Genomic DNA, 24,542 nt, shown 5'->3' on the forward strand with positions numbered 1-24,542 from the left:
CCCACCCCACAATGGCGCTCCTGTCCTGCGAGACTGGGCCCAGCTCCCCGCTCCTGGCATTGCAAACAGGTGTACCGTCAGTGCCACTCAGGTTTGGCACCTCCATCTCTCCATTGATTAACAGAGTAGACATACCAAAACTGGGTGGCACTGTTTTGGTATGTCTGGGGGGGACATACCAAAAGAGGGGAGCCAGGCCTACACCCATGAGACAGAAGCCACCACTGTGAGGTAAAGGGCTAGGTGGGCTCATCACAGACTCCATTCAGATTAAGTTACTGTGAACATCATGACCTTGATATCAGAATTGTAGCCTTAATCATTACATTTCTTTTGCTTGAGATATTGTCAGCATAAATTTTAAGGAAGTGTTTTTCCTGTAATAGAACACATTAAAAAGAGTCTCTTACATCATTTTAATTTTTGCATTTAATTCACTTTTGACAAAGAATCTGGTCAATTTTCCTTCTGGCTTTCTTGCACTACAACAAAGACGTTCTGATTCACACTAAAGGAGACTGACGGTCTAAACAGAGAGATCAAACACAAAACCCACTGAGGCTTCGCAACGGTCTTCTCCACTTGCCCTCATAAAAGTGTATTTGGAGCCAAAAACTATGACAAAATCCCTTTAAGGAAGTACTCCTTTCGTAAGTTGAGTCGTGTTCACAGCTCTAGCACGTGCAAGGCATAGGTGATATTGAGGCTTCTCCCTAGAGTGTTTTGACAATCTAAAGTGCAGCATCAGTTATTACAGTCTGATTTCTCCTCGGCAGAGGACATTCTCCCTCCCCACCGCAGTATATTATATATGTGTATCATTATGAAGGCGTAGCTGTGAAAGGCAAAGAAAACACCAGAGGATAGATTTCAGAAAAAGATTTGCACTTAGTATCTACCACTGCCGAGAGGTTGTTTTCCTAATCTGAAGTTGGGAAAAGTGTTTAGGACAGACACTACCAGTTACTACCACAAGAGGAAGCAGTGTATATCTCCAGTATGTCCATGCACTCAGCAAGCACATTGCGAAGATAACCATTACATTTAGCTCTGCTCAAGTGCCAGGACACGCCTTTCTACCTGTAAAAGGTCTGAGGTATGGTGCATTGAACAACAGTTTTTAAACAAACCTTGAAGTTTATGACAAAAAGCTTCCAATGACTTTAGTGAGGTCTGGACTGTTTAACTACACCGACTCTCAAGTAACTTTTCTGGTATGGTTGATAGTGACCTTCCCCTGGCCACAGTTCTTTTCTAGGTTAGAAAGCTGAATGTATCAGAGGCCACAAGATCTGTATATGCCATTACAATCACATCTGCACAGATGCTGCATTAGAAAACTCAGAACTTAAACACACTGAATCCTGGTTCACATGGAAGGCAGTAGCTTATAAATTCTCTAGGGTGCCCAAATTGTGATACAGATACTGCAGGAGGCATACGAGCATGATGTTCCATCCATTCACTTCATATCAATTTAAGGTGTGGTCCATAGAGTCACCACCTCTGTAGTTTAAACACCAGAAGTCATTGGGGTCAATCTGGAAGCAAGGCTGCAATTTTCTTCGAGAAGTTTTTCCACACAATGGAAGTTACACACCATAAATATTTCCCAAACAAAAATAGTGTGATCCTCCAAGACCGCTGCAACAAAAATTGTACAGTCTTTTCTAGGCAAATTTCACCTCTGGCAGAGGGGAGTTTCTGCAAATGTAGCTCCCCCATAACTAAGAACAGAGTAAGTGTACATGATACTGAAAAGCACTTTTACACTGCAACTATTTTAAAAAAAAAAATAAGAAAATCTGCAACAGAAATTTTCTAGTCACAGTGGGAGTTGTTACAAAATCATGTAACCTTTCAGTCAGCTGGAGAAAGCATACGTTCAGCCACATAGGTCCTTCAACCTACTGCCAGCATACTTTTTAATATTAGACATCTCCACCTATTGTCACAGAAGAACTTGGTTCAATTTTGAAAGCACCTTTTGTCATTATCTTAGACGAAGTTAGTGATGGGTTGAAGAGAGGAGAAAAAAATCACACCTTTGGAAGAATTCCAACATACTCTGAACTTGATAAAGCAAATCTAGACTTTTTTTTTTTTATTATTTTTTTTTTTTTTAAAACAATTTGCCAAGACTGGAATGAAAGATAAATAGAAGGCACAACAATTTTGCTTTTTTTTTTTTTATACAAATACAAACTAAAACATGAAAAAAAGCTCCTTATTTCAATAAAAAATTTCACAAGTTCAGGAAAAGTGTTTTAAGAGTCAAGTTCTAGACATTTAAAACCTATCCCACAATCCAAAATTTGTAAGTGGTAAAATAGTAGTTAGAATTCTTTTTTGTGATCATGTATCAAAAGAAAAAAGATTCTATGGATACCCTTTATTCCACTTTTACAGCGCCACAGAAAGAAGAGTGAATGTCAATTTTTCAAGTGGCAACATCGCCAGACCAGGGGATGTTCACATGACCCTCAGGGGATAAACAATAGTTTCTCCTGCTTTGAAATGCTTGCCAAGTGCTAGGTTTTCCTACAGGCTCTTGAACACATGCAGGTGAAAGATTATTCCACTGACTGAAACGCACCCAATCTCAGTATAGAGCAAAATCCCACATTCCGTTAGGAAAGACCACTGGTACCAAAAAAAAAAAAAAAAAAAAAAAAAAAAAAAATCCAGTCCGTAAGTTTGCAGTGAACAAGGAACTTCAGTTCTTTTCTTTTTAAAATCCACTTTTCCTAAAATATTGTTCCACAAAGCTGGAATCTGGGACAAGGACTAAGGGGGGGGAAAAAAACCAAAAAACAAACAAAAAAACACAAAACCATAACAAACAAGAGGGGGCCAAAATAGTATCAAACGTAGCAGTCTATAACAGGCTAGGGCCACATTCCAAGATACCCAAGGCTGAAATTCACAAATCTGCAGGAACAAGGGTTTGTGCCACTGTGTCAACATCCTTGATGCATTCACTGGCGTTGCCCGATGCCCCTTCCAGCTCCAAATCCTGGCTTCTGAGACATTCCTCCACGGGGAGGCCCTCGAATCCCACCTCCCAGCCCACCCCGAGTGCCTCCAGGTCCACGTGGTCTGTTATCTCTGCGGTCACCCTCCCTGGCAGCTCGTGTCTTCTTCTCCTCCACATTCAAACGCACCTCTCCCCTGAACATGATGGGCTGCAAGAGAAAGCAAAGAGATTTACCAGCATTAGCAATCCAGCTGTAACACTCCAACAAGGCCTTTCACCTGGGTCAGTTTATGCAGTTCCCTTCAGTGGGATGAGCAATAGGAATGGGAGCAAGAGAAGAAAGAAGGAAATAAAAGGTTATGATGGCCCCCTATTTACAGGCAAAAATAAATAAATAAATACTGCATTAGTTGTATACTCAACTGAATGTTTTGTTAAGATAGCAGGAGACGACCAAGAAATAAAAGGTGACAGTTGATCCATCCTTCCAATTGTTTGAACAGTGTCTTCTCAGGCAGCTGAACTCTCTACATGCCCCACCTTTCCTAGTAAGCAGTTAATGAAATAAGATCATCTTACCTGACAGTTTAAGTCATTAGAATCACTGCTACAGTGTCCCAGTTAGCTGCTTCAAAGCTGAAGAAAAGTCAAGAGGCCCATACTGCACCCTACATACATACTGGTGAAACTGTTCACTTTTATTAAAAGCAGGATTTTGTACTGCTGTGATAAGGAGTTACCAAGGGCTCATCTACATGGCAGCAAGGGAACTACCACAGTACACGAAGCCACACTATGGGACTTTCAGGGTCCTGTAGCGGTGTCCATATGGCAAGTTAGTGCACAGCAAGCTGGTGCGCTGTAGATTCACCTCTGGCTTGCCACGCAATGACTCACTCTGTAGACAAAACTTGAATTGGGAAATTGTATTGATGTAGAGAAGAGACCAGTGGCAAGACTACAGTAGTCACACAACGGGCCCTTTAGGATTAAAAGCCAGATAAGCTATTGCCACAAAAGGCTAAGGAATTAAATCTACAAAGAGCTAAGAAATTCAAGAGTGATGGTTCATTTATCCATAGATCAATACCACCTCATTAGAGGTCAGGAATTATTCTGGATGTTGTCACATACAAAAAAGGATTTGGAAATTCCCCTTGCCAGTGGTGAGCAGAAAGCTTTTCAGTCAAGTGGGAATCTTAGCCATCAGTTCCTACTGAGCAGTCCCAACCAGTAGCTTTGGTATGAGGGGTATCAATTCCCTTCCCAGCAACAAGGTATGGGAATAGGACTTAAGCATCTTGCTATCACTTTGCTCCTAGACTCCACTGGCAGGACCTCCCTTTCACACAAACTGCTAACAAGCAGGTTTAGCTCTCTGGCTGATAGTTTACTAGTAAATCTTTAATCCCCAATATGCAGTATTTGCAATGCAGCAGAGTTAGTATTGTTGCAAGAACTGATCCTGAATGAAAGGAAGTGTGCTTGTGCCCAGCATATTGTGCATGACCCTCGGAGAAGATCAATGCAGATCACTTGTTTCTATCTGTCGTTAACTGAAGTTTTCTGAACTATTACAGGCATAGATATTTCAGCTGTTCAACCCACATATAAAAGACCCATTACTGTCTTATATCACCAAGGAGCGCATCACAATTATTCATACTTGAAGTCTGACACAAACATTCCCTAGAGCCTGCAGATTTGTAACTTGCAAGAAAAGAGCACAAAATGATATAAAACATAATTAACAGAGAAAGGGCCAAAGACTTTCCAAGAGCCTGTGAGTATGGCATCACGCTGAGGGAGGAAGAGAAGTGCCCCGACTACTGCCAGCCATTAGAAAGTGAAGGTTTGCAGCACAGGGGAAGGTGTGTGTAGATGCTAGCGTGATTACATCTACCACCTACAAAACAACCTGCATCGGGTCACTAACTGCAGCCTTTTACATTCATAGTGGCTGTGGCCAGACTGAACAGGTGGCTCTGCACCCTGTTTAAGGTGTACATTCTTTCTCCAAGCCAAAACACTAACATAGTTCCCCACCTTTTTCAACCCCTCTTTACTTGGGCTCTGTGCAGAGAAGAAAGATTTTGTTCTTCAATTTGGAATCCAGAGCCCTTCCCTCCCCCACAAATTGTGCATGTGTGATTTGGTGAGTAAGACTCGAAGATACTGAACCTCAGCCTACGATGACAAGATTAATTGGTCCCCTATAGCCATGAGTTGCTCCCATAACTGCTGTTGGCAAAGGGTCTTTGTTGTAGGACTGCTGTAGTTGGTTAGCTCTGTTTTCCATGGCAGCCTTACCTCTCTTTTGGCTTGCTTCAGCACTATATTTGGCCAACTGTGTGTGTTAATTTCCAAGCAGCATGAACATGTAAATCAACATTCAGAGTAGTTCATTTATGGACGTAATACTGGCAGCAGAGGAAGAGGTGGGGCTAAAGGCTAGCTAGGAGAACATCCCTTCCCATTAAGGGTCAGACAGACATTGCCCACCATTAACACAGAAAAACAAATTGAAATACATTATTTTGCACATTCATGGACACACAAATCTCTGCCAGTTCAAAACACCGCCACTTACCCTATTGCTCAGGATCTTCTGAACTGGTTCAGGATCATCGAACACCACAAACCCAAAATTAGGGAGCTTCCCACCACTGTTGATGCGGAGTTCCACAACATTCCCATAATCTGCAAGAGAGGAGCCGAGTTCTTTGGTCACACATTAGAATGTTCTGTAGAAACAGACACGTGCTTATGGTTGCAGGCCCCCAAACCATGTGATGAACACAGCAAAGTCAGTGACTTACTTTGGAAGAAGTCCTTCAGTTCAGTTTTATCCACATCATGAGGAAGGTTCCCAACAAACAGCTGTTGACTGTCTGGGTACCTAACAATCCGTCTAGTTTCCATGTCACCCTGCTCACCTTCACGAACTTAAAACAAAAAACACATACTTGCTTAAAGTCAAATATCATGCATAATACCCAAACAGTTCCATCAATGTAACTAGTACGTAATAAGATTCAGTTTCTCAAACTCTACTGGAATTTCAACCATTTTCACAATAGCCATGCATTAGAAAATGTCACACTGATGAGCAAACTTAAAAAAAATATCCAGGTCAGGTTCAGTTTGTGCATTTATGTAAACCATTGGAACTTTCAGTCAGCTGGAATCTTGTGCAAATGGTCTCTTGCAGCTTAACTGGAATCAAACAGTGCAAGTGAAAATCTAAATACTATAAGCTTTTTTATATTTGTGAAAGTTCATTTCTAAAACGTACCATAGGTTCAGGTCCAGATCAGCTAAAATAGCAACAAAAGCAGGAGTGACTTGATGGTTTTTCAGTTCTCAGAATATCTAACACGAATTAACACATGGTATATTGGAGTGCTTCATGGCTTCTTAAGGCAATTAAAAGGTGAAAGATAGAAGAAAAAAAGTGAAGTACTTGTGCTCTAGCTTTTCTTACTTGGTCTAGGCCCTCTTTGTGGTGGGATGCTTGTTCGCTGCTCTCTCACCCTCTGATCCCTCTGAGGCCTCTGTGGTGGAGTTTGAGATTCAGGCTTGGACTCAGGACGGGGCTGCAGAAATGAACAAGAAATATGTGCGTTTTAAAAGAAGACAAAGCTAATAGCAATGGTCACTTTTCAGAGCTTACTATCAAACTTTAGATTATACTGAGATAATTTCCAAGTTGCAGAAGGTCGATAGTTGTTTTCATCACTGGCTATAAAATGCATTTCAGCTCAAGTTATACTTGTAAATTCAAAATGAAATGCTATTCTGTATTTACTGTGTAGTGCTAGACTTATTAGTCATCCCCCATTTAAAAAAAAAAAATGTACCCTGGAGCTACACGATATTGGAAAGGGAGATGAACTGTATCTTGACAAGTTAGAGGTACTAATCCTTCAACCATTAGACAAGTTTGCCCGTGGAATTGCCCTCACTAGATTTTTGCAGGTTTTTCAAGGCAAATACACTCAACACTCATGTGCACACACTTGGGCCACATTGATGAAGGTTTTCTTCATGGCTACAAGGGTTACAAATGTAAATTTGTATCACAAAGCCACTGGCAATTCCAAAACCCCATGAAGAGTTCTAAAATCTATGCTATAAACAGAGAATATCTACTGCATGTTTTTTCCCCAGGTCACCAAATAACTTGTGATTAGTGCAGGATTCCTACCTGCGAAGCTGGTACTTTCACAACATGAGGTGGTATTCCTAATACTGAAACAGCTCCAGTAGGTGGGAGGTTCTTGCTGGTTACAGATGCCCACGAAAACGTCTAAAGAAATGAACAGTGTTACTAAGTAACTCAAGGCCTTCAGCTCTCATGCTTTAGTTCTTCTGAGCAACTGGCCCAGGTCCTGACTGTGCCTCTCAGGAGTAGCATTTGAGGGTGTAGTAATGATAGCTATAGAGCCATCTAGGAGCGTTCTGAGCTCATGATCCAGCCTTCAGTAGTTTCCTCACAGCTGCCTATGAACCATCTCAACTCAGAAAAGCCAGAGAGCTGAGCATTCCAGCCATCGTGTCTCATTCCCAGCACACCTTTATGCAGCATGTGAGAAAGAAATATGGCATAGTAGTAGCCTACGAGCATTACACTAGGCCTGTGTGTGGCACTTATGGTCCTACTTCCCCACCACACTGGTAGGAAAAAGGCCGTTTTCAACTCCTTAATGATGCATAAATAGGCAGGGACGCAGCACAGAATCAGAGCTATAGTTACAGACGCACCACTGCATTGGTTACACCCTGGCCATATTTGGAAAGACATCTTCACAACCATAAGTAGGCTTGTAAGAGTTGGACTTTAAAAAAAGAATCATTTCAATCGATATCGATGCTTATAAATTTTCACAACTGTGCAAAATGTGTTAAGACTTTTTTTGTAACTATTTCAATTTTCACAATTGTGGGAAATTAGGAGAGGCAGACCCTTAATTACAGCAGACGTTGAGATTCAAAGAGTTTAAGCTTAGAAACTGTTAACACACAAGTTGTCAACATCATATGTCAGACTATGAAAGTAATTATGCTTAAATCAAATTATAATTTCAAGCAGGATTTTCCTTACTTTGCTTATCAAAATTTGCAATATTATTACTCAATAAAAATCTAATCCTTCCAAGCCTTACTGTAAGCATTCAATTTTTTGTAAAAAAGCCAAGGACAAATTTGAGTCAGTTTCTGGAACAAATTTCACAAGTACAGAACACAGAAGGCCATGATCATATTGAGATACCAGCAACCAGCTAGCTGACCAATCATCCGTGTTCTGTGAATAAGCTCAATGTGGGGTGAAAAGAACAATTCAGAAGCAGGAGAGAAAAGTCTTATGCAAAAGAACTTGGGATACCTCTCATCCAGCTCCCCTCACCTTGCCAGAGCCAAGATGCTGCTGCATTATATATAATGGAGAGGAGAAAAAAGGTGAACATACTGCTTGAACGATATGGTGCAAGTCACTCGTTTCATTACCCGGGAGTCCTCTTGCACAGCTGGAGCGGGGTCTGCAGGGACTGGAGAAGGACTCTTTCCCACAGTCTCCTCAGGAGCAGTCTCCTCCAACACTGGCTCAGATTTTTCTTCCTGCACTTCTGGTTCTGGCTCCTGTTCAGGTTCTGGTTCAGGCTCCGGTTCAGGTTCCGCAACTGGCTCCTCCAGCTGTTCCTCCAGGTCATTGCTATTGGAGCACACCACAAACGGGAACAAAGTCTCTTTTCAATTCTCCTAATGGACAGTACTGAGGGCATGCTTTTAACCCAAGTATGCAAAGCATAATGCAATCAAGGGGAACAGCACAGCAAAATTCACGTCAATAGGCATAAGTTTCCTGGCAGTGTGAGCTACAGGTCGTTATTCTGTGGAATGCCTAAGTGTTATATCAGTGGAAAACAGTTTCGCAGCCTCAGAACTAATAATGTTCTATATAACGTTTATACTACAGCACCTGCAGTAGAAGCCTGATTTCTAGAGACAAGACAAATCAAGAATGAAAATGTTTTCACATTTGATTCCAGACCCTGTCTTTGAAGAGATCACATGATGCATAAGGTTCGACTTCATCACAGTAAGAGTATATAGTCTTTTTACCTGACAGATTGCTCGTAGTAAGTGCTGGGATCATCAGCGACTGTCTCAGGGGTCTGCTGTCTTTCCTCAGGTTCCTCTACCTCCTCCTCAGATTCTAAAGTGAGTTAGGGAAGGAGGAGAACTCAGATTTCACTTATCACATACTCAAAGGAATTTTTTCCACAAAATATGCATTTTGGACGTTTATTTTAAGATCACTGCAGGAAGGATTGTACCGGTGACTACAATAATCTGTATTCCACCAGCCCATGCTGAAGTACCAGCAGTAGAGAAGGGACAGAGGAACAAATCGTCTCTCTCTCTAATTTACTGCAAATATGTATTCTCATAACAGACGACTCTCCTGTGGTCTGGGTATCAAGAGTTGCTTACTATGTCTACTAATGCCACAAAAGCGGCCACGAGAAGAATTCTCCAGGCTCCTGGCACTCACTTACCCTCTGGAGGCTCAGTGTCCGAATCACCAAAAACCTCATCTTGGTAGCGAAAGATGTCATTATGGACATAAAACTTGTTTGCAACAGAACCCTGGAGGCAAACAGAGTGAAAAGTTGATTCACTTATATTCAGTCCCAGAACAAAAAACTCTACATGATTATGAAGAGTTTACAGACATAATGACAGATCCTGGCCACAGCTCTGCATCTCCTGTGACACTCCAGCAGTGCGGAAGAAGCAGCTGCCCCAACAGAGGTAATTTCTGGATAGCACAAAACCAACAAAGTTGCTTCTACACTCAACCCTCAAGCATGGGGGCACTCTTGGGCAGGCAATGAGGGGAGAATACTAGTATATGCTGCACTCCAAATAATTCTCTAGAAAAATCATACTAGGTGATGTAATTTAGGGCAGACTGATGCTGCTCTAAGCTATGATAGGACTGCTTTGGTCTCCAATCAAGCAGAGGATCAAGGGAGTAGATAAGTTTCTTTGTATCACTTTCTGCCCCCATTCCATATACTGCACTAAGCAAATTTGGCCAAATCTAGGGATCTGGGCCACAGTGATTAGGGAATATTTGCCATTCTATGGAGGAAAAACTTATAAACTCATCACCAATATGAGAAATTCAAGTACTAGGTTCATATTTACTTTGACATATACAATATTTTAAAAAAAGAATGAAGGTTTGATACTCCTGTTAAAATAAAAATAGTGTTGCAATCATAACAGCCACGCCACCATAATAGCACGCATACTGCTGTAGGCAACAGACAGGACTACGACATGACCCATAAAACTCTGGCATCTGTACATGTCTCATTGCTTTCTGCAAAGTGAGAAAGTTAGCTTTAAAAATTACTCCTGAAGCAGAAAGGACAAATACTATTCAGTCCAAGAAAGCAAGCTGCTATACCTTGCTTCATTCTGACTGACAGGCTTTCATTTGGCCTTACTGAGCCTAACAAAAGATTGGCAACTGCATCTAGCTGTAAGATCTGAGGAAGTTTTTTGGAAGCCATCTCAGTGGCAACTTGACACAACAGACCACAATTAGAAACAGACATATGGATTGGACCTGCTCTACGATAATTCATGAATACTGCATGTTGACCTGGTAATTAGGAAGTTCAGTGTTAGTATATAAGGAAAACATGCAGAAAGGAAACAGAATGGCTCAAGGTAAGACACCTCTTGAAAAACACGTGGGGTGTTAAGAGAATGCTAGGATGTAAAAAGCCTGGGAACCAAAGTCAAAAAGACTATAGAAACTTAAAAAGGGACTCTCAGGAGGGGCAGGCAGTTGTTCGGAGAAAGCAGACCCACACCCAGGACCTACTGGGGTGCCCAAAGATGGGCCTGCCTTCGCTGCCATCAAAGATGGTAAGTGCATAGGTAATATACGTGAGTATACCAACTATTTTGCTGCACTTTGTCCGTGTTATTTTCTACTTTTAGACATGAATGAGTTCTATTTCAAACAGAAGAGGGTCAGAAAAAGTTCATTCCACTGTATAAAATAGCCAAAACTTGGCAATATATCTATGTATCATAGTTCAAGTGGCTGTGACTGGATTTCAGAAAAGAAAAGGTGATCAAATACAGAATAGCCAGCTCTTTATGAATACCAAGAAACTGAGGAGTAATCTAAACGAAATCCCTGAAAGCATCCCAACTTTATGGACAAATCTAGTGACATATTGCCTTTGTAAGGGCTAGAGAATTGTATTAATAAGCTCAGAGAAGTCTTTGCTGAGATGCTGTGTAGTAGTAGTTTGCCTAATGGTGCTGTATTTAAGAAGTGGTATTTGAATAATGCCAAACATAAAAAGTTGAATAAATCACAAACCCCAAAGTCATATTTTAGATCACATCAAGTCTGATTAGGAAAGTCTGGAGACATGGAGATTAGGAGCTACCCTCAATCACATGGCCAATTCTCTAGAAGCAGTGTATCTGCTCAACTTTCAAGCAATGCAGAAGTAAAAGCATGTGCTGATCATAGCAAGATACTTGTAAATAAGATGGGTGGTCTACAACGATACTCAGTGTGATTAATGCATGGAAAGAGCTAGCATTGAGTCAGTGAAGATAAATTTGTTATCACCTACCAAAGCTGAAAAAAGACTGGGAGCTAGCTTCCAGAAAGTTAAATTGGGGATTGCCAAATTAAAGATAATGTCACTCAATTACCATCTCTTTCTTTCTTCACTCCCACTTTCAACTGTCACGATTTTGAAACTGCTATTTTGAAAGCAACAGCAATGAGAAGTCAATGCTTTACAGCATGAGAAAGCTTGGGAATTCAAGTCTTCAAATGTTAGAGAGCATTGTTCTCCAACACTAACTGTTTGAGATATTAGCTGCAAGGTACAACTGTTAAGTGGAAATCTGCAGTATTTCAGAAAACCTAAGCAACATTTTAATGATAGATACTTCCTAGCTAAAACTTAAAATGTTACATCCCTTCATGATATTGTTCAAGGCTAGCAAAAATAGATTAAAGCAATGTAACTTCTTAAAGCATTTGCAGCACACCACTGTGCAAGATATACTTTGCAATTTGAATCTTCAGACTGCAATGCTGAGCTAAATAGGTACAACTATTTTTATGTCGGCATTAGCACACGGTTAAAGTAACAGCAGCACTCCATAGAGCGTACCTCCGGTGCAAGTACAAATGTTTGCATGAACCTGCGCACTGGCTGCATGTTATTGGAGAGTTCTCCCATCACCTGGACTACAACGCCATCATTAAGAGTAGCATGGGCATCCACGTGACGGATCTTTGTGTGGCAGTCCTTAAAGTTCAGTGACAGCACCTTCTTGTGGATGTCCTGCAAAAGGCAGAGAAGAGTCAGTTACCCATGTTCAACATTAATTCAATTGAGCAGAAAGGGCGTCTATAGTGTAGACTGGTGGGTATAGATAATATCGAGTTCAGTGTGAGGCTTGCAGCCAAGGGTTGCCCTCAAAGCCCTTGAGAGAGTGTAGGCCCTCTCCCAAAAAGCCACTCCTACCTAAAGTTAGGTCAATGGTCCTCAGAGATTTTCATGTCATGGACCTGAAAACTTCTTAAAGCTTCAGTCACGCTCCATCCATGAATTAATTACACAGCTTGGTTACATGAGAGTGTAACAGTATGACCATGACAATGCTAAGGAGATAAAAGGCACTTTAATGAAACGGGTATGATGGTTTACTTATACATCTGTTTGGTAAGTGCACAGCTGGTTTTCTCCCCCTTGGTGTGGTTTACACATTTAAACTTCCCTCAATACCTTCAGCCTTCACTGTTTTAATCTCTCCAGGTCAATCTGCTGTGTGGCTTTGTTCTCCCTCTCTCTCCAATTTTGGTGCCACTTGCAAATTTGATCATGACTGAATTTACACCCATGTAGCACCCAGACGAACAAACAAAAATATCCCAAGCAACCATGCCACGTGCTTGTTCTTCTGAGTTTAGACAAGAGTCAAAGAGGACCCCTGGGCTCTGCTTCAGTTGGCAGAAGGTATCACTGCTTGAAAACCATTAAAGGCTTTACCACTATGACAGCATGGACCAAAGCACTCAGCTTTAATGTGGTGTTCTTCTCGGTTTTTCACATCCATCTCAAAATTTCTTCACTGTTCATAGTTTTGGGAACATTTGACCAGTTTGACTACCAAGCCAAAAGGATGGCTCTTATTAAAAATTAATTCTGAAGCCCCAGAACAGGCTTGTCCAAGATGTTCATATTGCACCAAGTACGACCGCTAATACCCCAGAGAATCTGAATACACACGTTCAGTACTGTCTAGAAGATAGATCTGCTTCAAACAATAAACAAGCCAGAAGATCTTAAGATCAGAAAGATGATCTCAGTGTAAATATTTAGTTCCCTGCAAAAAAAGTGTTTCACTCAGTTTTACAAATGCTTACAGATTGCCCATAGACTGCATCAGCTGGTTTTCCATTGGAATCCAAGCCACCATGGACATAAGAAGAATTCTTTCCATAAAACCTACAAAAGGGAACAATTTATACATTAAGCCGTGTTGCATTAAAAATACTGAATCATGTTACCAGTCTTCAGCACGCAGTATTTTACTATAAATACTATATTTTGAACTAAATCTTATTAAAGGCATGCTGTCAAGAATCCAAAATTTCACTGCATGCAAATCCAAACTCCTATTTGCAAGCATTTATTCTTCAAAATTCTTCAGTTTTCCTACTGCAACGTGGAGAGTTCAACACAGAAGTTAATACACTCACTGATCAGGCCATCAAGTTTTCTGATCTTTTAAAAGAATTCAAGGGGCTTCTGAAGTCACCTGGCCAGTTCCAGGTTCTCTGGAAAGGTTTTAGGAAAACAGTACCCTGGAATCTTTCACCTTCCCAAAGGCATTAAAGATATATAAGCCACTTGCAGGGGCTCAGCACACCAGTTTTGACATGCAACTGTACTCTAGAAAGTGGACTCTAGAAAAGCAATGTGTTCATGTTTACTGCTACAGTGATTTATCGATCAAAATTTGCTCAGTTAAAACCTTTTTGCCCCAATTAACGGCTAATCCTGTAAACTCACTTTATGGTGTAAAAGTCATGTTGAATTCTTTTGGCTCAGACACTGCCAACAAAAATTCGGTAAGTGGAACTTTGTTCTGTTGACTGCCAATTTTACAGACCTTTCCTGACCATAATTACACTTCACTGGTTTTGTTACACTCAGAAGAAGGGGAAATAGACCCATCTTAAACTGACCATGCCATGCCAGCTCTCGTACCACGACAACCTCAAGACCAAATCAGTTGTGAGCCTTCCAGTATCAGTAGCACTCCAGAATTATGCATTCTAAGTATAGCGCCACTCTTAGAAGACCAAAATGACTCTAGAAAGCCTATAAAGACTATTTTTAAAAGGCATTTAAATACATTTGCATGCTGAATCTCATCCACAGTTTAGTGAGTACTAGAGCTGGTTGGAGAAGCTTTAACAGAATCCTATGCTGCTGTAATATGCAGTTCCATCAAAACTGAAATCCTTTGCGAAATTTGGTTGATTCTGCCGGAATTTTGTTTTGAAAGAAAAGAGTTTGAAATACCCATTTTGGTATGTTCAGAATGAACCATTTTGATTTTTTGTTGTCAAATAACTTTGCTTTGAAATTTTTTTTTATATCATACACAAATTTAAATAGTCAAAATTAAAATGAAACAAAATGTTTTAAAAAAATCAACCTAAAACTATTTCTTCAGAATTTTCTTTTGGAGAATTTAGAAATTGGTTTTCATTCCTAATCAGAATGAAGCCTAATTCTGGTATCTTGAAATCCTTTGCTAAACAAAAACTTCCATTCTATACATGGCACTAGTGGAGGCAGTATTTAATTTAATTTTGACTTGAGCACCACAGCTCATCTTTGATTTTAATTTTCCCTCTAAAATTAGCAACACAGTACGCACAAGCAATGCCACAAGTGAGAATGCAGCAATTTAGAGAGAGAATAGAATCATCTTTAAGAGATCAGAGTGGCGAAAAAACCATACACAAACGAGGCCTGTTTCAAGCAAGAGTACCTTGACACTTCCCATTCAAAGACCTACTAAGTGGAATTGGTGCCACAAACTACATTCACACTACAAATATTTGCCTATCATTCTCTTTGTACAGTTTGAGAATGCTATTTTGAGAAATAGGAGTAATACTTTTTAGGCACTTAGATGGCTTGACAATCCATTACTAGCAAGTGGAGGATATACATCAATTTCTGTAGAAATTCAGCTTTTAAAAAGAGTTCTAACACTGGTAAGAATTGCAAAAAAACCTTCCAAGTGTGAGCCAATGCAATGCAGTCTTATGAGATGGCTGCAAGCCTCACAGCTTCATGCTGCTGCCTAGGATAATTAGCAAGATGCTGGTCAGTTTAACTCTTGTTATGCAGAACTCTATGGACAGCAGTGAAACTGACAGGAGTCATGCTAATTTCTCTGCTGCTGGGGAAAACTATGAACAGCAGCATAGAACAGGCACTGAAGTGTCCAAGGAAGACAGCCAAAAAAAGCCAGCTAGAGCAGTAGGATATGTCCCCCTCCACCATTAGAGCCATCAGGAAGTTCTATGATTTGGGGAGCGAAAGAAGAGGAAGAGCTCTTTCCTCTGCCCAAGAAATGGACCATACTGGTGGTTCTACCATAGCTCACAGATAAGAATTTTATCACCCTTTTCCAGCAGCTGGGATTAGGGTGACCAGATGTCCCAATTTTATAGGGACAGTCCCAATAGTCAGGGCTTTTTCTTATGTAGGTGCCTATTACCTCCCATCCCTGTCCCGATTTTTCACATGTGCAATCAGGTCACCCTAGCTGGGATTGGTGCTAGACTTTGTAGGATCTTGGTGTGCGCCTCTACCCCAAAGCACATCCATATCCTGTGGCTAGCAGATATCATCTTACAATATTTAGTCAAGACCTGGTTATAATTTATAATCAGGATGATATTTTATTAACCTAGAGACTTAGAAGATACTAATGTGCGAACTATAGGTGAAGCCTCCATTTTATAGCTTCTTCTGCTACTTGCTAAAATAGCAGAAGTATTACAGGGCCCAGAATTTTGCCAGCAGGTACAAGTTAGATTAGAATAAAAACCCTCAAGCATATGCAGTAAACTGTGTCTGGACTAAATGAGTGTGTTAGCTGCTCTGTACACTTGTGAACAATTCTAAATTATCTTTACCCAACATCTTGTGACATTTATGAATGAAGAGGGATTTCAGGATTGTGGGAGTTCTTAGTTCATCTAGAGTGGCAAAGCATAACCCCAAACAAGTGCAAATCTCCCAATCAAAGATATGTTTATCATCAGGGTGGATCTATTTAAGTCAACAAGCAGGAAACCACCATTTAAATTATTAATTTTACCCTTGTTTAGCATTTGCTCTTTTTATTGTTTTCCTCATATTAATTTTCACTGATTCATGTAACCATTAAAACACGTTGATTTGCAACCAAATATACCCCTTTATACTAAACTTGGCCTTTACACGTCTTTTTGCAAACAAGAAACAAAAAGAAGGTTGGGGTGACTATCATTCTTTATAAACTACCTACATGGGACATAAAAATATGATTGATAATAGGCTCTTCGGTCTAGCTGACAAAAGTATAACAAGATCCAATGGCTGGAGGGTGAAGCTAAAGAAAATTCAGGCAAGACATAAAGCATAGATTTTTATCAGTAAGGGTAATTAGGCTCTGGAACAATTTACCGAAGATTGTGGTAGATTCTCCATTCTTGCAAATAATCTAGATTGGGGGGTTTGGGTTTTTTTTGTTTTTCTTTTCTTTCTCTTTTAAAAAAAAAAAAAAAAAAAAAAAAGAAAAGAAAAGAAAAGGATACTCTAGTTCAAATAGGACTTAATTCAGAGCAATTCTAGGACATGCATTATGCAGGAGGTCAGGCTAGATAATCACACAGTGGACACTTCTGATTTTATAATCTAAGAGTATCCAGGATGAAACATTTATTTAAGCAATTATATAGTTTATAGATATAGTGCAGTGGTTTTCAACCCACGGCCCAATCAGAACACAGCTGCGGCCCACGTGACATCCTCAAGGCCATGCAGTGTGGGTGTGTGGCCCACAAACGGTAAATAGGTTGAGAGCCACTGATTTGGACTTAAATGACCTCCTGAGGTCCCTTCCAACTCTAATATTCTAGGATTCTATGTTAGAATCTGAATTAATGTATAATAAAAAAGTAAATATTAAGAATTTGATGAATGATGCATTTATTTTTATTAGACGACTTGTGTCTCAGGATTTGTGTCAAGCTGCATTTGGATGGAAACTGGAGTTCAGTTAAAAAGTGGACAAAATTCAAGAGAGCCAGTCTTTATCTTGAATGAACCACTCCAAATGAAAATATTCTCTCTGCACCTGTTAGCTGACCAGAAACTCAAAGTAATCAAAGCAAAAGCTTTTCCGTACAACAGAAACCAGAAGTAGACATTTTCCTAAATGTAAATACTGGCATTCACTTCATTGTAAAGACTGAAAGTATAAATACTTAGAGTACATGATATTGAGACAGTTAAAACTTGAGTTGACCTCAAAAGTTAAAGATGTTTTTCCTCTGATCCTGCATATAATTTAAAAACCAGAACATTTTGATTCCTTACACTTTTAGGGCATGTACATCTTTTAATGCACCATTTTAAAATTGTTTTAATTAAATTAAAGTTAAGGCCTTAAAATAGTTTGCCATAATTTCACATTTAATTTTAATATTTTTAAAAAATATTTAAAATAAACCCAAGTGATTTTAAACCAACCTTGTTATAATACTAAGTTGTAAGAATGAGAACTGCATGAGTAAATAAGCTTCAGGCTAACACCAAACAGAACAGTTCTCAAAATTTAAGCACTGACAGGCAATTAGAAATACCTTCGGCAGATAAAAATCATCTGTTTTAACCTTTACTTTTATCTTTTGTTTCATTTGGTTGCAGTTGGCAGTGAATTAAATTAATGTAAGATTAGAGTCCACCCAGCACAAGTTTAATGCATTAAAGTATCCAAATCTTGCATGTGACAAGCCAAAAGGAGGGCATAGGTTTGTTACAGTTTATAACATACAAGTATTGTTAAATCATGTAAAGAAAAACGAAGTGAAGCATTAAAGTGCGTTACCTGTGCAGGTAGTCTGGTGCCTGATTCAGCAGAGTATAATACTGCCTCACAAATTCCCGCCCGACCAGCAGGGGACTTGGCTTCTCCATCACCATTTCTTTGGTCAACTGAAAACTGAAGAAAAAAATACTCCATGAAAATTTAGCTATTTTGTTATATATACACACCGATGAGACATGAGACAAGATGAAATTATGTAATTACAATGGAAAAAAAAAACACTGAAAGCATCTATGATTAGTTTTAACACAATAATGTAATCCATTTAATTGAGAAAGCTGTATTATCATCAACATTTTTTTTTTACTGGGGGGAAACACCGGCAAGAACACCATATGAACAATTGGATTTTAGTCCCATTTCCTTTTAAACAAAAAAAGGAGTTTAAACCTAAATTCCCAAATACCCAGGTAGAAAGCATACAAATAAGGTTCTTCAAGTGGATTTCCTAAGTGGTTAAGTCATTCACATTGGATCCAAATTCTATTTGCTGCACTATAAGAATTTTTAAAAAAATCAGATGCTCTAAAGTGAAGCCGATTCTACAGTATTAAGACCATTTTAAATGCAATACAAGTCCAACCATTTTTGTCAAAAGCACAAATAACTCTTGAAGGTCTGTAATGCAGTTTCTAAACAATCTCAAAACTTAACAGGAATATTGGATTATATTAATGTACCCTACTATGTACAAAAGCAAAATCCTTCCTTCCCACCCATCTCCCCCCACTTACTTGATCATGTGTCAGCTAAATCCAATAGATAAATCAAATGAGTTACAGAGTACCCAGCCTAGGACACTACCAGTCTATTTACCTTTTTTTTAATCTAATCCTCCTGGATCAGTAATTATAAAAAAAAAATCTTTGCTGCTAAGAGAGATTCACAAAACATCTAACCCTAAATCTTAATGTTTAGGTCATTCTAAAAAAGGAACCGAAGAACATGTGTTCTTCCCCCTCTATGTGCTTCCCCCTCAATTATTCATATAAATCTGGTGCAGATTATAAATCAATGCCAGAGTTATCTCACTACCAGTACTAAGAGTTGATATTGAAACAAAACTGGATGATTGTTGTTTCATACACCACAATCCAATAGAGATGGGTACCAGGATCGGAGCTTAGTTGATAGTTTTGTTGTTCTGTAAAGCAGAATACATTGCTAGCTCTCCTGCCACTATACCAGTTTTGCAGTGCTGGGAACAATAAAAAGCTAGCAAAAGTTGGTAATAAGCAGAGCAGATGTTAACCAAAAGCATATAAGGAGCAGTATGACATCTGAAAGATTTTTCCAATGTTACTAACACCATAATCCCTTCCTCCCTGCTGCCACTCAGGATTTTAGAAATGTAGCATGCAAGTCCTATAGATATGAACTTACAAACTTTAAACCCGCCACCCCCCACCTTTCACTCAACTTGAGCCTCACAACCAAGTAGATCAACAGTGAATTTTAAGATTGGTTTCATTCTTTTAAATTTGTGCTACTAAAAATAGCTTCAGGGCTGGAATTTGGTCTCTTCCAACAGCTTGAAGGGGCCATAATAATCCTCCTGGGGAATTCCTCCAGCACAAAAGCAGCACAGAGCCAACACAGGCAGCCCTATTCTGCCCTCTGGCATAGTGCCAGCGTGGAGATAGATAGAGAGAGAGAGAGAATAGCCCTTTGAATAGTCTATGCTGCATAGCAGCCTGTAGGTGGTCATGCAAGGCTGCCCTAAATCAGAAAAGCCTCAGGAGCTGCTTTAACTTATTCTGGGGGCTACACTAGCCCACGAGGTAGCCCAGAATTGCAATAGTACATAGCCATCTTTGCCCTCTCTTACCTGGGCTACACCTTTTGTGCTGCACCTCTGGAGAGGAACAGCACAGAATCTCAATTTTGGTTCTTGAAAGGGACAACCAGTTAGAGTCCATCATAAACCAATTCATCAGAAGCATTCTGAAATCAAAAGTCAATGGCTTCAGCATTGGATTTTAAGGGTGTGTTACTTCAAACGGATCCTAAAAACTGCTTGATTCACATGTTTTATAAAAGCTACCTGCAAGGAAGCAAGCCATTCACAGACAAAGGAAACTACAAACAGTCGTATAAAATTTGGCTACTAAGGGATCATAATGCTGCCATTCTCAGTAGGACAAGTTATCATCAAGTTTCCCTGATATTTGTCAAGCGCAAGTTACGCATGAGGGACTCGGACTTCTATAAAGAGCCTGGGTGGGGAGATCAAAAAGAGGTACAGCAAGAGATTTGTCTTGAGAGACAGAATTCTGATGAACAGACCTGAACAGAAGTCATATGACTCTCAAACAATGCAACAATCAAAATCCAATCCAAGTCTAAAGAGTTTATATATTCACGTATATAGAGAGTTGCTCTTGGCTTTGATTGTATGCTGTTTCACTCTGGGCCAAAGCCTCAGCTCTGCTTTGGCCATGCAATGGGAATGGAAAGCCAGCTGGTACTCCCCATATGTAGAATATCCAGGGAACCCAGCTAAGGTAGCTGGCTTGGTCACCTGCTCCTGAACTTTGCTTCCCTCACACCTGCTGACTCAAGGGGGCACTGGGCTTCTGGATGCCCACGTATGCAGAACTGCCCCAAATTACTTTCAGGATCCAGTAGTAGGAAAAAAAAAACAAAAAACTACTCACGTCCCCTGCCCAGATGCACTATGCCATGTTCCAGTATACCTGAGGATCCAGCCCTGTTCTGCCAGAAAGCACGAGAGTGTTTCTGCCCAATTTATAGGCAAGAAGCTGCATCAAACTTACGATGTGTGACAGACTAATGATCCATAACTAAGGTAATATCAGAACAATTTAGTAAGACAAATATTGGTGGTTTCCAGTCTGCACATAGGCACTGTAGCCAGGAGGTGTGGCCTCCCTCTGAGATTGACACAGAGGGAGAGCCAAACTCCACCCCAGAGGCTGGAACCCAGAAAGACACCACCTGACCGGAAGCAGGTAGGCGGGGCTAGGCCTTTAAAACCCAGGCCTGCTCACTCAGTCGGGGCCAGTGGCCGAGGGAGAAGGATGCCTCTCCCTTGGTGCTCAAGCCTAGGGCCGTGCCCAACTTCTACCCAGAAGAAAAGCTGCCAGATCTACCCACAGCATGGGGCCCTGTGGATCCGGGGGAGCTGCCTGAACCGTATGACCTGGAGGAAGGACTTTCCAGTGCTGCCTGCTGCCAGGGGGGCCTGAGAACTTAGAGGAACTGCCCTCTGCAGAGGACCCTGCACAGTTTCCAGACCTGCCGCTGATTGACAGAGAGCGACTTTGTGGGACTCCTGCACGCCTTCTACCCCAGTGACTCAGAGGGAGACTACTAACCCCAGGTACTCTAGGGAGAGGGTGGAAGGAAGAAGCCCAGGGAAGCTGACTATGGTGCGGCTGAGCTGACATTTGCTGAGTCAGCACGTTTCAGCCGGAGCCCCGCTGACGGGACACCCCATCACTGACAAGGCCCTGGGCTAGGACACAATGGAGATGGGTGGGCCTGCGTCTGTCCCCCTTCCCTCACCCTGACCTGGGGTGGATGCTGGCTGAGAGCCAGAACCTGTCCCTTACTGTCTGCCCTGCCCTGCCGAAGGGCTGAACCATAGACTGCTGCTCACCCTGTTAAGGGCTCGAGCCTGTTTGGGGTTGCCTGCCTGCCCTACAGAAGGGCCAGGCCAGAGACTGCTGACTCGCCTTGTCTAGGGCACGAGACTGTTTGCTGGCCTGCCCTCCAGGGAGGCTAGGCTATAGACTGCTTCCTCACCTGGCTGAGGGCTGTTGCCTGCTGCCGGCCCGTACCTGGCTGAGGGCCGGACCATAGACTGCTAGCACGCACGCCCCGTAGGGCAAGAGACTATTCCCCAAAAGGAGCGGCCTGAACCAAGGCTCACCCTACTGAGGGCTAAAGGTTGCCCCTTAATTCAGACTCCCCAAAGGGCATAGGCACCAGGAGGTGTGGCCTCCCTCTGAGATTGATGCAGAGGGAGAGTGCCACCGGCGCCACCCCCTACAGAGGATCTTCTACAGGCATGCAGAGGCAATTATGGCCACCCTGGAGGAGGTAGCAGATATGTAAACAGTAATTTCAAACTCCCAAAAGAACAGGGAAGTTCTGATCACCACCAATCTCTTAGCTGAAATATAAAGACTCTGATTTGTTCAGCTGATAGTCCATAAGATGCTTTCTTCTCTACAGTAACCACACCATGCAGACTTGATTTATTCTCTGCTTGGCAGGATTTATGAACACTTAAGTATTATGGTAGTGCCCAAAAACTCAATTGTGAGCAGGGCACTACTGGGCTGGGTGCTATGCAAACATCAAAAGGCAATAATCCCTGCACAGGAAGGCATATGGTCTAAAAGACACAAAAACAAACAAAAGGTTAGGGAACAGATATACAACATACAAGTTAATATGGTGATGCAGCTTTGTAAATTACATGTTTTTTGTTTAAAGTGGGGTAGAGACAGGGTGAACAATGACAAGGAATAAAGCAGCATGAGAAAGTAGGAAAAGGAAAGGAGGGGAAGTGCCATGCATAGCCATGACCTGCATCCAGGGTTTTGTAGAAACTAACTACATCAGACACGAATCTTAAGGAATTGGAGGATAAGACCGTGGCTGAAGAGATTATATTAGGAGTTTTGCCTATGCATAAGCAGTGGTGTGGGAGAAACTGCAGAAGTGTTAAAGTGACAGGCTTACTGATGGGCAACAAAGGCTGGAATCTTTTACAGACTGAAGGAGGAGCATGGCTCAACACGGTGGTGTTACTAGATCAACTAGGTAAAATAGGGTTAAATTGTGAAGGGCTATTTAAAGATGACCCGCAGAGGATTAAAAGAATGTTCTCCCCCTACTCCTTTAGACGGTATAAATCCTAATTTGTGACTTAAGAAACCTGTTCGTGTTTTACCTTAGCGATATCAAGAATGCCAAACCCAGGAACACCAGATTCGACACACGCCAGAGAACGTATTTGTGAGCTGCTGCTCCTTTCATAGAAAAGGCAGGTGTATAAACTTAGGGAAAAAAAAACACATCCTTTCTTCGAGGTCCTACAAGATCAAACTAAATACATTTCCTCTTAAAAGTTAATTGAATAGTTTTCAATCTTGATATAAATTTCAAGAATTCAAGAAGTCACCATGGACCAAGGAAGATGCACATATAGCCCCTGGACCAGATTTGGTCCACAGGACAGACTCAAATTCTGTAGACTCATTTCTCCTTTAAAAAATTTCTAACCATGATGGTTATGCAAAAAGCCTTCCAAAGGGGATTCAGACATATAGATCCAGTGATGTCTTCCTGAGTCTGCAGTGACTGAAAGGTGGCAAATCCTCAACTACTATTAAATTTAATTGGGTGCTTAATTTCACTGGGTGAAAATTCTAAATACCAAGGCTGGCACTGAAAATAGCATCAAACTATTAAAGAAAAAAAAAAAACTTTAAATACAGGAAAGCTAAATAAGGAACTTTGTATTTGTACCCTAAAATCAGCAAGCTCTTTCCCCTAGCCAGTTGTGACATACCATTATTTCCTTAATTTTTTTAAAAATGTGTTTAAACTGGTGGAATTATGAATGATGACAAATAGGAGTAAAGTCCTAGCCAATATTCAGTTTAAGAGGCAAGATTTAGTTACTGCACAGATCACACAATGATGCTGTAAACTCATGAACAATAGGGTATGAAAATTTCATTGTTTATGGTTTGTAAATGAGCTGGATTCCATGTTAGTACAGGACATAATACTTGCTTGTTTGTCCTATAAGCCTGTTTTTTATAGCACAAAAGATTTGGGAATACCCATATAGGGGGCCCAATCTGACCCAATAGGAGACTTTCCACTCACTTCAGTGGGAGCTGAATCAGGCATACAAAGATAGCTATTTTCTATTGCTTTCAGAATGGAAGTTCAATTTGGTACACTTTTGTTTAACAGCGCCTTCATGACCTGCTTCCAGCACAGAATTTGAGCAGAGTCCCAAATCCAGCAGAATGTTGTACAAAAAACACATGATCATTTTATCAGAGTCCTTCCCCTTGGACTTGTATCCTTTTTACCTGTCATAGATGAATGTTTCCCAGCTACGTTCACCCACTAGAGTTTACATCAGTTTGCATACTGCTGGGTTAAACTGTGCCACTACTATATTAAAGATATTTCCACCTCTGCTAATCAGATGGATTTTTATCATACAGATACCAAAGACAATTATCACAAGGCAATTCTAATTCAATATTTCTGACATAGAATTTTCATATTTTATTGTTGACTTGTACCATATAAAGAGCAAAAAGGTGTC

At 40.8% G+C, this 24,542-nt stretch overlaps 1 protein-coding gene across 3 annotated transcripts in view; it reads right to left on the reverse strand.

Moving 5' to 3' along the window:
• Positions 1–2,074: 2,074 nt before the first annotated feature.
• G3BP1 (G3BP stress granule assembly factor 1) overlaps positions 2,075–24,542 on the reverse strand; it is a 34,663-nt gene continuing 12,195 nt past the window's right edge. For 2 of the 3 annotated variants that reach the window (XM_067566406.1, XM_067566407.1), the window contains 11 exons: positions 18,221–18,334; positions 13,464–13,545; positions 12,205–12,378; positions 9,538–9,628; positions 9,101–9,194; positions 8,486–8,690; positions 7,185–7,286; positions 6,462–6,573; positions 5,797–5,922; positions 5,568–5,698; positions 2,075–3,185 (listed from right to left, as the gene is read on the reverse strand). In XM_067566406.1, the coding sequence (XP_067422507.1) occupies positions 2,979–3,185; positions 5,568–5,698; positions 5,797–5,922; positions 6,462–6,573; positions 7,185–7,286; positions 8,486–8,690; positions 9,101–9,194; positions 9,538–9,628; positions 12,205–12,378; positions 13,464–13,545; positions 18,221–18,334 (1,438 nt within the window). In that variant the 3' untranslated portion in view covers positions 2,075–2,978. The remainder of the gene's footprint in view (positions 3,186–5,567; positions 5,699–5,796; positions 5,923–6,461; positions 6,574–7,184; positions 7,287–8,485; positions 8,691–9,100; positions 9,195–9,537; positions 9,629–12,204; positions 12,379–13,463; positions 13,546–18,220; positions 18,335–24,542) is intronic. The other variant, XM_067566404.1, reaches the window with a different exon arrangement.

Source organism: Emydura macquarii, unplaced genomic scaffold (genome assembly GCF_026122565.2).
Source record: "Emydura macquarii macquarii isolate MOO-44397 ecotype Brisbane River unplaced genomic scaffold, CSIRO-AGI_Emac_v2 contig_2768, whole genome shotgun sequence".
Lineage (NCBI taxonomy): Eukaryota > Metazoa > Chordata > Testudines > Chelidae > Emydura > Emydura macquarii.